This window comes from Olea europaea, unplaced genomic scaffold (assembly GCF_002742605.1).
Source record: "Olea europaea var. sylvestris unplaced genomic scaffold, O_europaea_v1 scaffold1899, whole genome shotgun sequence".
In the NCBI taxonomy this organism is placed as follows: domain Eukaryota; kingdom Viridiplantae; phylum Streptophyta; class Magnoliopsida; order Lamiales; family Oleaceae; genus Olea; species Olea europaea.
This window is the reverse complement of record NW_019236796.1, coordinates 92,693-104,127: the sequence shown is the minus strand read 5'-3', so window position 1 is coordinate 104,127 and position 11,435 is coordinate 92,693. Positions and strand designations below refer to the sequence as shown.

General features: G+C 35.2%; 2 protein-coding genes and 1 pseudogene across 2 annotated transcripts in view; all 3 read right to left on the bottom strand.

Annotated features, from left to right (window-relative positions):
- Nucleotides 1-2,371, bottom strand: part of LOC111378903 (SNF1-related protein kinase catalytic subunit alpha KIN10-like) — a 17,242-nt gene extending 14,871 nt beyond the window's left edge. The window contains exon 1 of the mRNA XM_023002181.1: nucleotides 2,366-2,371. The gene's annotated coding sequence lies outside the window, so the exon portion shown is untranslated. The remainder of the gene's footprint in view (nucleotides 1-2,365) is intronic.
- Nucleotides 2,213-3,886, bottom strand: LOC111378904 (lamin-like protein). Its single transcript, XM_023002182.1, has 2 exons — nucleotides 3,540-3,886; nucleotides 2,213-2,772 (listed from the first exon to the last, which is right to left on the bottom strand). Exons 1-2 carry the CDS (start codon nucleotides 3,718-3,720, stop codon nucleotides 2,441-2,443), a joined length of 513 nt encoding a protein of 170 aa, XP_022857950.1. The 5' UTR covers nucleotides 3,721-3,886; the 3' UTR covers nucleotides 2,213-2,440.
- A 1,980-nt stretch (nucleotides 3,887-5,866) lies between these two features.
- The window catches only part of LOC111378896, a 7,353-nt pseudogene continuing 1,784 nt past the window's right edge, over nucleotides 5,867-11,435 (bottom strand).

Genomic DNA, 11,435 nt, shown 5'->3' with positions numbered 1-11,435 from the left:
AAATTTTTATCCGGTGTGTATGAGGTGTATAGAATTAAGCGCCTCCTCCGATGTAGGCGACGAGGGGAATTTTGCGCCTTTTGTGGCTGATAGTTTTATGCTTTTTATTTCTACTTCCAAAGCTTGCTATTAGAATTTAAGACCCGTTTAGTACAATTTTTTAGAGCAAATTTCATAAAAAAATAAATATTAAGAAAATTCTTTCATACGATAAAATGTCATTATCTCTTACAATATATCGGTCTTGAGCAACAATTCAGCCCTCATTTGATGGAAAAATTAATGAGTGAAATAGTGTTTTTTTGAAAAATGAGTAGTTAAAAATGAAGGAAAATTTTTCGATTTACATGTAATATTATTTTATGAAAGATTTAGTGGTTGAAAATAGGAGATAGAAAAATGAAATGTAATGAAATGAAAATTAATGAGGCCCAAACAGGAGCTAAATGTACTTGTCCCGTGAATAACAGAAAATACATTTTTACATGTTTAAAAGTAATAATATTGAAATTATTAAACTAATCGGACATCATGACATATATCAAAGCATGAGGCCGAGGAAGGGTTAACATGTCCTTGGCGCCGATGAGCGCATTGCAATGACACAACAACTCCTCCATACGCATCGAATAAGTCATGCCACATGTCCATTTCATTTTTTCTGATTTTGTATAGTTAAACACGTACATTAAAACTCATACAAAATAATAATGTTGGAATCAAGCTACATATTACTTTAGATTGATTATTAATTTTCATTAAATGAATAATTTGATTTATCAATGGATTACAAGAAGTCATTTCCAGTAAATGTTACAAAAATTGTAATGAATGTTGAGTAACTCTTGAACTAGTGTAGTGAAAATGATATGAAGATGTAATAACGTACTAATGAAAAGATTATCAAGGGCCAAGGGGTGCTGAATACACATTCAAAATAATTATGATTTAGATGATAGTCATGTTTCACCAACTAATTTTTCAAACGACGCATTTCCAGCATCTTAATCTTAAATAATTTTGTGTGTGTGTGTACACTAAGGATCATTTTTATAATGAAAAACCCACAAGAGTCTTGATGCGTTGCTCTCTCTCTCACATCTAGTTTATAGCAATTATCACATATTCTCTAGAGGTTCTAATGAGAGTAAAACTCGTCGTGGTAGGAATCTAGTGAGTCTCTAGTCAAGATGTTAGTGATTCGATCATATTAACTTATTTGAAAGGATTTAGATGATGTAAATAAATTAAGATTAAACAAATTAATTCTAAGAATGAGGCATATAAAATTATATTATCTCGTCATATCTTATTTTAAGTTAAGATCCTATAAAAAGCGAAAGTAAAACTAAGTTCATAACTTGATTTCAAGATTCTTCCATTGAGCGAGAAGGGGGGAGTTTAAATTACGTTCATTGGTAGACTAAAAGATCTACCCATTGAGCGGAAATTGAATCCCAAGTAGTTAATGGTTAGCACCTTTATATAGCTTAAAGGTGCGATGATACTGCTAACCTCGAATTCAAAATTAACAAATTCCTTTCACCTAATCAATTTTCTTCCCCAAAACTCAATGAAATTTGCTGAAAGTGAAAACTTAGAATTTGGCTAATTTAAGAAGAGAGTAAATCCAATTTTTTTCCATATCAACTTTTTTGTTTGAATTCATAACTCTCTATAGATACCTGATGAAGTAACGAGCGTAATTTAGTCATTTTCTTTTTATCGACCCAAGGCGGTCATTAAGTAGTGAGTTTTTAACTAAATTTGTTACATTTTCACGTTTTATTCATCGTGCGTGCTCTATTCACTCATTGATTATATTTGTGTTTGTACGTCTCGTGCGGTCATCGTTTATTATGAAAATCAAACTTATGATTTCACATTAGAAATACTCATTGACAGTGACGTAGATTCGCACGTGGAAGCTTAAAATAGAGTACTACAACGATCAAAATATTTGTCAGTAATTTTGACTTTGATTTTGGCTTCTATACAATGTCGAATATTAAATTAAATCGAGTGACTCTCGTCTTTGTAAAATTGATTGATAACAAATACATGAGAACAATTCAACAGCGATAATAATGAAATATTTTCTTGTTTGTGGTCACATGGTTTAGGTGAGTGCATTTTTTATTTATTCACAGAAAACTCGAAAAAACACGAATATACATCCGCAATTAACGCACTTGAATTCTCCAACACAGAGTTTCTTTAAGGTTGTTGAACAAATAAAAAGTTTTCCACAAATCATGACCCGAAAAACCTTCATTTTCAGGTTAAAAGTATGCGATAAGACTGGACAGTACAATATACAAATTTTAACTTATTTTCATCTTTGAACCTTACTAGAATAAGACACAAAAGAACTAATAAACCAATGAAGCAAAACACAACATTTTGGGTAAAACAAATATCCAAACAAGCAACTTTGTTGCTACAAGAGGAGAAGAAATGAATCCCACACTGCGGCTACTGCAAAAACGAAAATCTGACCTCTAAAAGAATTTAGCAAACCAGGAGAGTGACTTTTTAGTGGCGAATATGTTGGTGGGGCAGGGGGTTTCTCGACACGAATTGCTACTTTCACTCCTCCAAAGCAGAATCCTTTGCCGCTGATGAAGTAGCGAGTCTTTGTCACATTTAGAGGAACCACTTCCCGTCCAGCGCCAGTAGTCCAATTGTGAAGGGGATGATCAGAAATGCAATTATCATAATCCGTACTGTTTACCTCGAGCACGTTCATCTGGTTCCTATCGTACACGAAAACTGGGAAGGAAAATGAGGAGTCAGTTTTGTTATTTGTACATCTGGGGTTAACAATTATTTCATTATGTGTGGGGTGAGGGGGGTGTCAACTCCAAATCTACAGATAGCATCATTCATATAAAAGTGCAGAATCTTCTTGGGGGACTAGCGAATTAGGCAGGATTCCTTTTCTACAGAATGACAAGTAGCCCATTAATCTTTATTTACTGGACTAGAACACATTGAATTTCTTCCATATTAAGAACACGCGAAAACTTTGCAACGAACGGGTGATTGTGCGGGGATGACTTTGAGAGGTGACTTCTCTTGTTTCCTAATTGACAGTTAAAAAAGCAATTAAGTTCAGGAAGTCACATAATAAACAATGTCTTGGGTGTGAATCATGTCCATGTCGGGAGTCGCTCATTTGAAGAAGAATACATACTAAAGAAGATAGATCCAACAGTGAACAAAACTTTTCCCACGAAAGAAAGAGTAAAAGAATGTACGTATGCCAATGAAAATAGAAACCTTTTTCAATTGAAAGATGCCCAATCCAACATATCAGAATGCTAAATCAGCAGATCCAATAGGAAACCACAGTTCAGTTGAAATTGTTTGTTGATTAATCGACGTGAGAAAATGTGTTACTCTCTTGTGTATTATAGTGACAACTTGATAGCTTGCTTGTTTCTGATTTCACTCAATTTATTAATCCGTAATTAAACGCATCAGTTAATGTAAGATTATAGGAAACTAATTTGAAAGTGAGAAAGAGAACAGCGTACAGAGCCAATCGCCAAGATAGAAGTGTTTGTCCTGAGCCCAAATGGTGTAGTTCACATTTGAAGTCCAACCCATGTTAGCTCCCACAATGTAGCGCACCGCCGACACCTCCGGCGGCATCATCAACATCACAGCGCACGTTAGCACCGCCCACCAACCAATGCCACTCCTCAGCCTCTCCATTTTCTCTCGTCTCTCTCTGCTGTGTCTGTGTACTTGAATGTGAATATGTGAATATATATAGATGGAAGTGTTTTCCCTCCGTAATTGTGAATTCGTGATTATATTGGCGTGTTGGGTAGAGTATAGATCTGCATAGCTGCCAATCCATAAATTAATCCGTGGAGGGTGAGAAATTAGTAATAAAACTATACATTTGGTTTCTTTGAAGAAGCGTACAAACTGTGTTTTCCAGCTCATAGTCAGTGTGGCACAGCACGTTTTACCTGCTAACAGCCATAAGAATTAATAATATAATCCATCATCATGGTAGATAAAAATGGATATTTTACGCTCCGGGCCATAATCCAGTGGTACAAAGAATAGGAATGAAATAGTCTCAACCTTGCTGGCAGCTGCAGTGTGAGGGTTCGATTCCTGAGATATGGAATTAGATTCTTTGTGGGCACCAATGTACAAACAAATTCTTGTTCCTTGATCTATTGGGATACATCCCGCTATTTACCTCCTTCATGATGTTCCACGGACGGGACGGTAGAGCCGTCAAGATTGAAGTTCAACCTTTTTTTAATAATGGATATTTTACTCTTTATGAGTTTCAACAGAGTTTCACCATTACAAGCTGAATTTTAAGAGCAAGGGACACATAGATTTATGAGACTTTTAAAATTCTTAAAAATCTAAATTGAGGATGTTTTACATAAACATAAAAGATTCTAGTTTATAAAAGTGATAACACTTTTTAGAGTATCTCAAAAAATAGAGGATGAAAAGTTTTTTTTATTAATTGATACGGATCTAAATAATTTGTTTTCGTAACGAAGTGAACTGAATAATTGACAAAATTTCATGCCATGCGGTAATCTCATGATTTTGTGCTAAGGGAAAGCTCAGAACTGTTGCTTCTACTCTAGAGCCTGTTTGGGCTCCATTTTTTCATCCAAAAAATTGATTTTTCGACCGTTATTTCACTATTTCAACCGTCATATTTGACTTCTTCTCTCACAGGTAGACCTCACTTTTCTCCTAACGGTCAAAAAATTAATTTTCAAAATCACTCTCAAACAGACTCCTACTCTTCTTTTTTTTCTTTTTTGGTAGTGTTCGTCTCTAACTTTCTTTTTCTTTTTCTTTTTTCTATTTTTTTTTATTAAAAATTTTTGGTTCTTTTAATCCCTAATGATTGAAATCATCAGAAACAAATTTTAGGGTTATTGATGTGAAAAAAAAAAAAAAGGTTGAACCCCAACCTTGAGGGTTCTCACCATCCTGCTCCTAGAGCTTTGTGAGGGAGATAAATCATGGGATGTGCCCCAACAGACCATAGATCAAGAGCTGCCTGTACACTGCACCTACAAGAAGTCCAATTCCATGTCTCAAGAATCGAACCTTCACACTACGGCTACCAGCAAGGCGTGAGATAACCTCACTGCTGTTATTTGCACCACTGGACTATGTTCCGAGAGACATCATTGATGTAGTACAATGTTGAGTTTTGCACGCCAATTTGGCATAGGACATTTTTAGGCATTGTATAACAAACAAAATAATAATTTTTTTTTTAATATTGTTTAATGTACTTATCAAACACTCACGATGTCTTTTTCTTTAATATTGTTTTGTGTACTTATCAAATATGCAACATGGATACATTAAAAGTTGCAAATAGAAATATATTAAAAAGTGATACAAATAGCTTAACTTACTTGTAGGATAAATTACTAAACACAACTAATTTTCTTGAAGAAGTAAAAATACACCCCCCCACCCCCACCCCCCATTTTCATTTTTAATCATAATTACCCATTTAATTAAAAATGTAAAAAGATTTAATCAACTTTAATTTAATTGAACTCTAAAATTTTCAAACAACAATAACTAACCCTAAATATTAACCCTCATCATTAACTAAACATTGCGTCTGACGTTATAAAATAAAAGTAACTAAAAAGTTATTTTTCCTATTCAATTAGAAGTAATTTCAACCACAACGTTCACCGATACTAATTTATTAACCGCACATTTCATTGAACTTAATACTATTCCTCCTAAAAAGTTAAAAGTTCGAGAATACACAAATTATATTGAAACATCATTGTCAAATTTTAAGAGACTTTGACACGGGAATCAACGTCCAAGATACGCAGAATACTCAGACCCATTAGTCTGAATTGAACATGGAAACTGCAGTTCCCCCACAGTACTCCACCACAACAGATTTCTTAACCAAATTGATTTACAATATTTCAAGAAAGGCAATAAATTTCAACTCTTCTTTGTACGTATAATAAGATAAATGAACGACGGGGGTGGAAACTATGTTAACTGATTGCAAATTACAGAACAGAATCCAATTTACAAAGAAGGGATGATTCTAAATATTCTAACTAGTCAATTAAAGAAGTCGTATTCGTCGTCTGTATCGTGTCTTTGCTTCTTTCCATATTCGAGTTATCCGCACTGTGCTTCACCTCTTGTGACCTAATGAATTCTTCGATAGCTGCCTTCACCTCCGTGTTTGGAATTAACATGTCAACCGTTAGATGAGAACGATTAAAGGGGTCGGTCTGTAATTCCAAAACAAATAAGTTCAAAAATAAAAAAATAGTTCCCCAAATTTTAACTCTTTCTAAATAAAGCGGATCAGAAGGAACTTACACTATCACTTAGAAGATGCCTATAAATAACGGATCGGTCGAGTGTGACCTTTGACGAAGGTAAAATGACAGGATCCTTCATTAAAGTATACTGCAATCCATGGAAAATTAGTGTCATTAGACAAAGAAAGAAACAGTTGAATTGCAAATAACCATATTACACGATAATTGAGCATATTATCATAACGAGTCCAGTCAAACAAACTAAGATACGATTATTTACTTGAATTGGGTCCAGGAATTCATCTGGTATATCTCCAAGAACAGCCTCCGCATCCATGGCCTCTGAAGCTGCAACTTTAGTTTTTGCACCAAGGCCAATAAACTCTTGAATGATCCTTACATCTTCCCCAATTCTCCTGAGGACATCTGCTGCAGCACCAAATAGCTGGAAAGAAATAGCCAGCTCATATTGATCGACTTTCGCAGTCCTAACCAACATTGGAAGAAAACAAAGTGAAAAACATTGCATAATTTAGTACATACCTGTTCGTTGTATGATCGACCATCTCTTATGATGGCAGCTGGGAAGATGTTCTCCTTATCTCCTCTAGCCAAGTTCACATATATGTTTACAATCTACAGATACAAAATTACGCAATTAGAACCAAGCTACACATGCGTCATCTTAATCCAAGACCATGAGGAATAAAAAAAAAAAAAAACGCGAATTGACTAAGAAAATGGAGAGAGGAATTTCAATATAGCTGAATATATCAGAATAATTGTTTACAATATTCATGAATACTAGTCCTAGTTATACTTAAATTCCTACGAAACTGGAAAGTTGTCAGAATAATGAAACTTATATCTGGTTTGGATTTGTTTATAAGTTGCTGAAATTATAATGTGATAGAAATGAATGATGGATGAATGAGTAGAAGTTGTGGGTCCTACTCTTTGTGGTTAAATTAAAGGTCGACTTTGAGCTTAAATTATAACGAACTTAAAATCAAACCCGAACATACACTAGAACTAATAATTGTGGTATGAGAATCAGTCAGAATCTATTTTCTATTTTTAAACCTAAAGTGAATGCGCTTCTGGCACACCTCTTAAACCAAATCGGCACAGTGTGAAGGATGTAGACTAATAACCCAGTGATCCAATAATATAATTTACGGGAACTGCCCTGTTTACCCAACCTGGTTGATAGATTCGAAAAACTCGGAAGTTTCAAGTTTAACCAAAATATCTACAACTAAGTTTGAATAAGCAATAAAATATCATTTTACTGCCAACCTGCTTTAGCAATTGTTTTGGTCGAAACTCGTACTTTTCAGGGTCTTTCAAGCTAAGAGATTTTCTTTGGGGGCCCACCAGTTGTAATAGAAAATAATTCAGCATACTGGCTACTCTTTCAACCTGGAAGAACGCAGCAAAGACTGTCAATAAAACTCGGAAGTTTCAAGTTTAACCAAAATATCTACAACTAAGTTTGAATAAGCAATAAAATATCATTTTACTGCCAACCTGCTTTAGCAATTGTTTTGGTCAAAACTCGTACTTTTCAGGGTCTTTCAAGCTAAGAGATTTTCTTTGGGGGCCCACCAGTTGTAATAGAAAATAATTCAGCATACTGGCTACTCTTTCAACCTGGAAGAACGCAGCAAAGACTGTCAACGAAACCTTAACAGATCAGTTTCAGAAAGTCGGAAATTTCAATGACGCAGAATACCATCTCCGGCAGTAGAAAGGGAGCTGTGATCTGTTCTGAAGTAAATGCCAGCAAACTAACATCTTCATTCGCCAATTTCATATCAAATATGATAATCTACAACACAAAAGAACTTCCATCTGAATAAGCATTTCAAACCATAGATAAACAAATAAATATGAAATGAAACTCACATTCTCTTGGGAATGGAAAAGTCGAGTTCTCTCCTGCCTCACTTGCTGAGATCTTCGTTCCCATTCCACAGTATTAGACATTTCAGCTTCCAGTTCTTTGATTTCTAGTATTTTGTTCAGACTTTCGTCAAGGAGATAAATGCTATCGTTGATCAAAAAGTTTAAGAAGTTCAAATAGACACCCTTCTCCTCCTCCTTAGCTATCTGGAACAGCATGCAATAGTAATACATATAATTTCAAACAGAAATTGAGAGGATATGAAAAGGAGGGAGGAAAAAAAAAAGGAGGTGGGGTGGCGTGGGGTGACAAAAGAAAAGCTCAGGTAACTCAACCTGTCTCCAAACATTACGGTGACTTGGAACCTGCCATAGATATTCAAGTAGTTCGGCAATGTTGTGGCATATATTAAACTTGTCATAGAACTGCATTGGGTGTCAAATAAACTATGATTATCGAAGTGACATTGATGAATTTACTCCAAAATCAGTAACACAAAATGCACAACACCATATCCTAAAGATAAGTAAAAAAATAAAAATTACTGAGTATAGCAGCGATGTATGATTTTTGCAGTTCACTGAGACAGGGTACTTAGTTTAATCATTGATGTCTGAGAGGAAAGACACTATGTCCAACAGTATCTGCTTCGACGGTTTGGGAAAATAAACTTGTTGTCCATCTTGGCCATATCTCAATAAGTAGACTTCAAGAATTTCAGTGCTTCTCCCAAATAGAAGAGGAAATATGAATTCAATTCTTATTATTCCATTATTGGGAATTTTTCATGATCCAAATCATCAATTTAGCAATTTCGTCAAATTGTCATAGTGATCTAGTGCAACCTCACCTCCATAAGACAAGTATGATGAGAGCAGAGTAACACCATAGGTGAAAGCTTAACTGTCAAGACTCAATATAAATTGGTGGAAACTTGATGAAAGTGTCAGAATGCATATTCTGATAAATTAGAAGATTGGTCATTAGCAAGGGTCATTTTTAGAATACTAGAAATTTAGGATTAGTTCTTAAAACAATTACTGTAAAGATATATTTAAGAAGAGGATATAAAAAGTTCTGCATACCTGAGTGTGGGAACCAGTGAATTCAATGTCAACATAAAGCTTCAGAAGATTCTTCACGAGGTATTCTAGGGACAGTTGATGTCCTTCAAACAGAGTTGATGTGGCCATTGAGCCGCTGCAGACACGAGTTCCAGTTAGAGGGGAGTACATAAGAAAATTCAGATTGGTTGAGAAAGTGTGAGCAAGTCCCGGTGCAATATGTTAAGTTCAAAAAAGCACACCTTCTTGTGGGCATCCAGCAATTGAGGACTTCGACCATCTTCGCTCTTAGATAAGGATTTCTTACGTAGTCTGGACTAGCCATGAACATAATAATGAAGTTCATAAAATCATCCTGTCCAGATGTAGATAAAATGAATTAAATATTAAGAAATACCTAATAGATGAATAAAGAGTCCTCTAAAATGTAAATTGAAGATTCAACATACAAGCATAATCCCATCCAAAGCTCTAGGAATTCTAGAGGCAAAAATAAGCAACTCCATGGTGTCCTCCACAAAGTGCTCTGGCATACAAGCAAATTCCATTGGGCACATAGGTGATAGAGGCATTTTAAAACCATCTACTAGGCTAACCAACCAAACCACCATTAACCGGTAGTACGACAATGCCCGCTGAAGAAGCCCTCCATCCTATGAATCAAGAAGTAAGTTTTCATAAAATTGAGCAAAATTTGACAATAAAAAAGTTGAAACTGCAACAGGGGCACAAATGCATTCACGTATGCATCTGCATTATAACATAGATATTAGACACTACATGGGCAACAAGAGGGAAAAGAAATGTGATAAAAATACATACTCTCAGTATCTGCGCTTCGTAGCATAATTTCTCTTGTGAATACAACTCAATTTCTTTCTCGAGACGTGATATATCCTGCTGCAATTGTGGAGATGGTGTTTGCCCTACCATGGCTTTGAAAGTGGATAAAGTATCTTCACATCTAGAAATGTCCTGAACATATGTTCCAAGTTAATAACGCCTTCAATGTCTAACAAACAGTACTATTTAAGGTGCACGTGCATATTCAAAAATAAAAAATTATTTAAAAGGAAATAAAAAGATAAAAATAATAGATCTGGTCAATTGTTGCCAAACAAAGGAGTTCACAACCTGAACAAGATTTTTGAAGTCTGACAATGCTTTTAGCAACCCCAAGTTAAGCACCCTGGCAGTCATGAAGAAGCACTCACAAATGAAAGGGTATTTGCCTTTCTGGCTACAACTTGACATTACTCTATTACTATGAAGGAGAGAAACCTCATTTGATTTACTGCCAGAACTAGTAGCTTCCTGAGATTTTAGTAATCGATTTTCACCATCACTATTATTTGCAGAGACATCAACTTTCCCAGGATTAATTCTGTTTATCCAGTCAGTGACTTCTTCAGATGATGCATGTAAAGCAGTCAGTCCTCTGTTACATGTTTATCACCAGAATGTAAGATATCATATTAAGCCAAAGACATTGCCAATTATATATAAGAAAGAAAGAAAAAAGTTTACATAGTTTCAAGAGAAAGCTCTCACAAGAAAAAAGTTTACATAGTTTCAAGAGAAAGCTCTCACCTCAATTCCAAACAGTTACTGTCAAATATGTATTTAGGATCAACTTTATCCCTTTTTGACATATTTGCATCCAAGAATGGCTAGCAGAGACGAAGCATAATGGCACTCAAGTTTACGAACATGCCAGAACTAGCAGTAGATAGTGGATCAACCTGTAACCAAGTTTCATTTATTTAAGGATGGGGAAGCAATGAAGTTCTGAAAGGTTTAGACAACACTCTCAAGTGCAGCATAGTAAAAATAAAATTTAAGACATCTTCTTATACTTAATTTGGGGAGATAAAAGACTGGGATTCGCTGATGTGGTGTAAATTCAAGCCCTGAATTGAATAGTCTATGCAGGAAAAAGATTCACCTGCAAATGAGAGCGTGAAGAGTTTCTGTTGATGACCTCAGAAAGGTACTCAAGAACATTCTCACGAGTGCTTGTATTCTTAAGGAGGCACATAAGAACTTCCGCCAGGCCATCATGTAAGTTGTTCATGACCGTTTTAATAGTTGTGAAGGAAGACAAAAGATCAGCTGGACGACGAGTTGATGCTTCTGAGAAGCACTGCT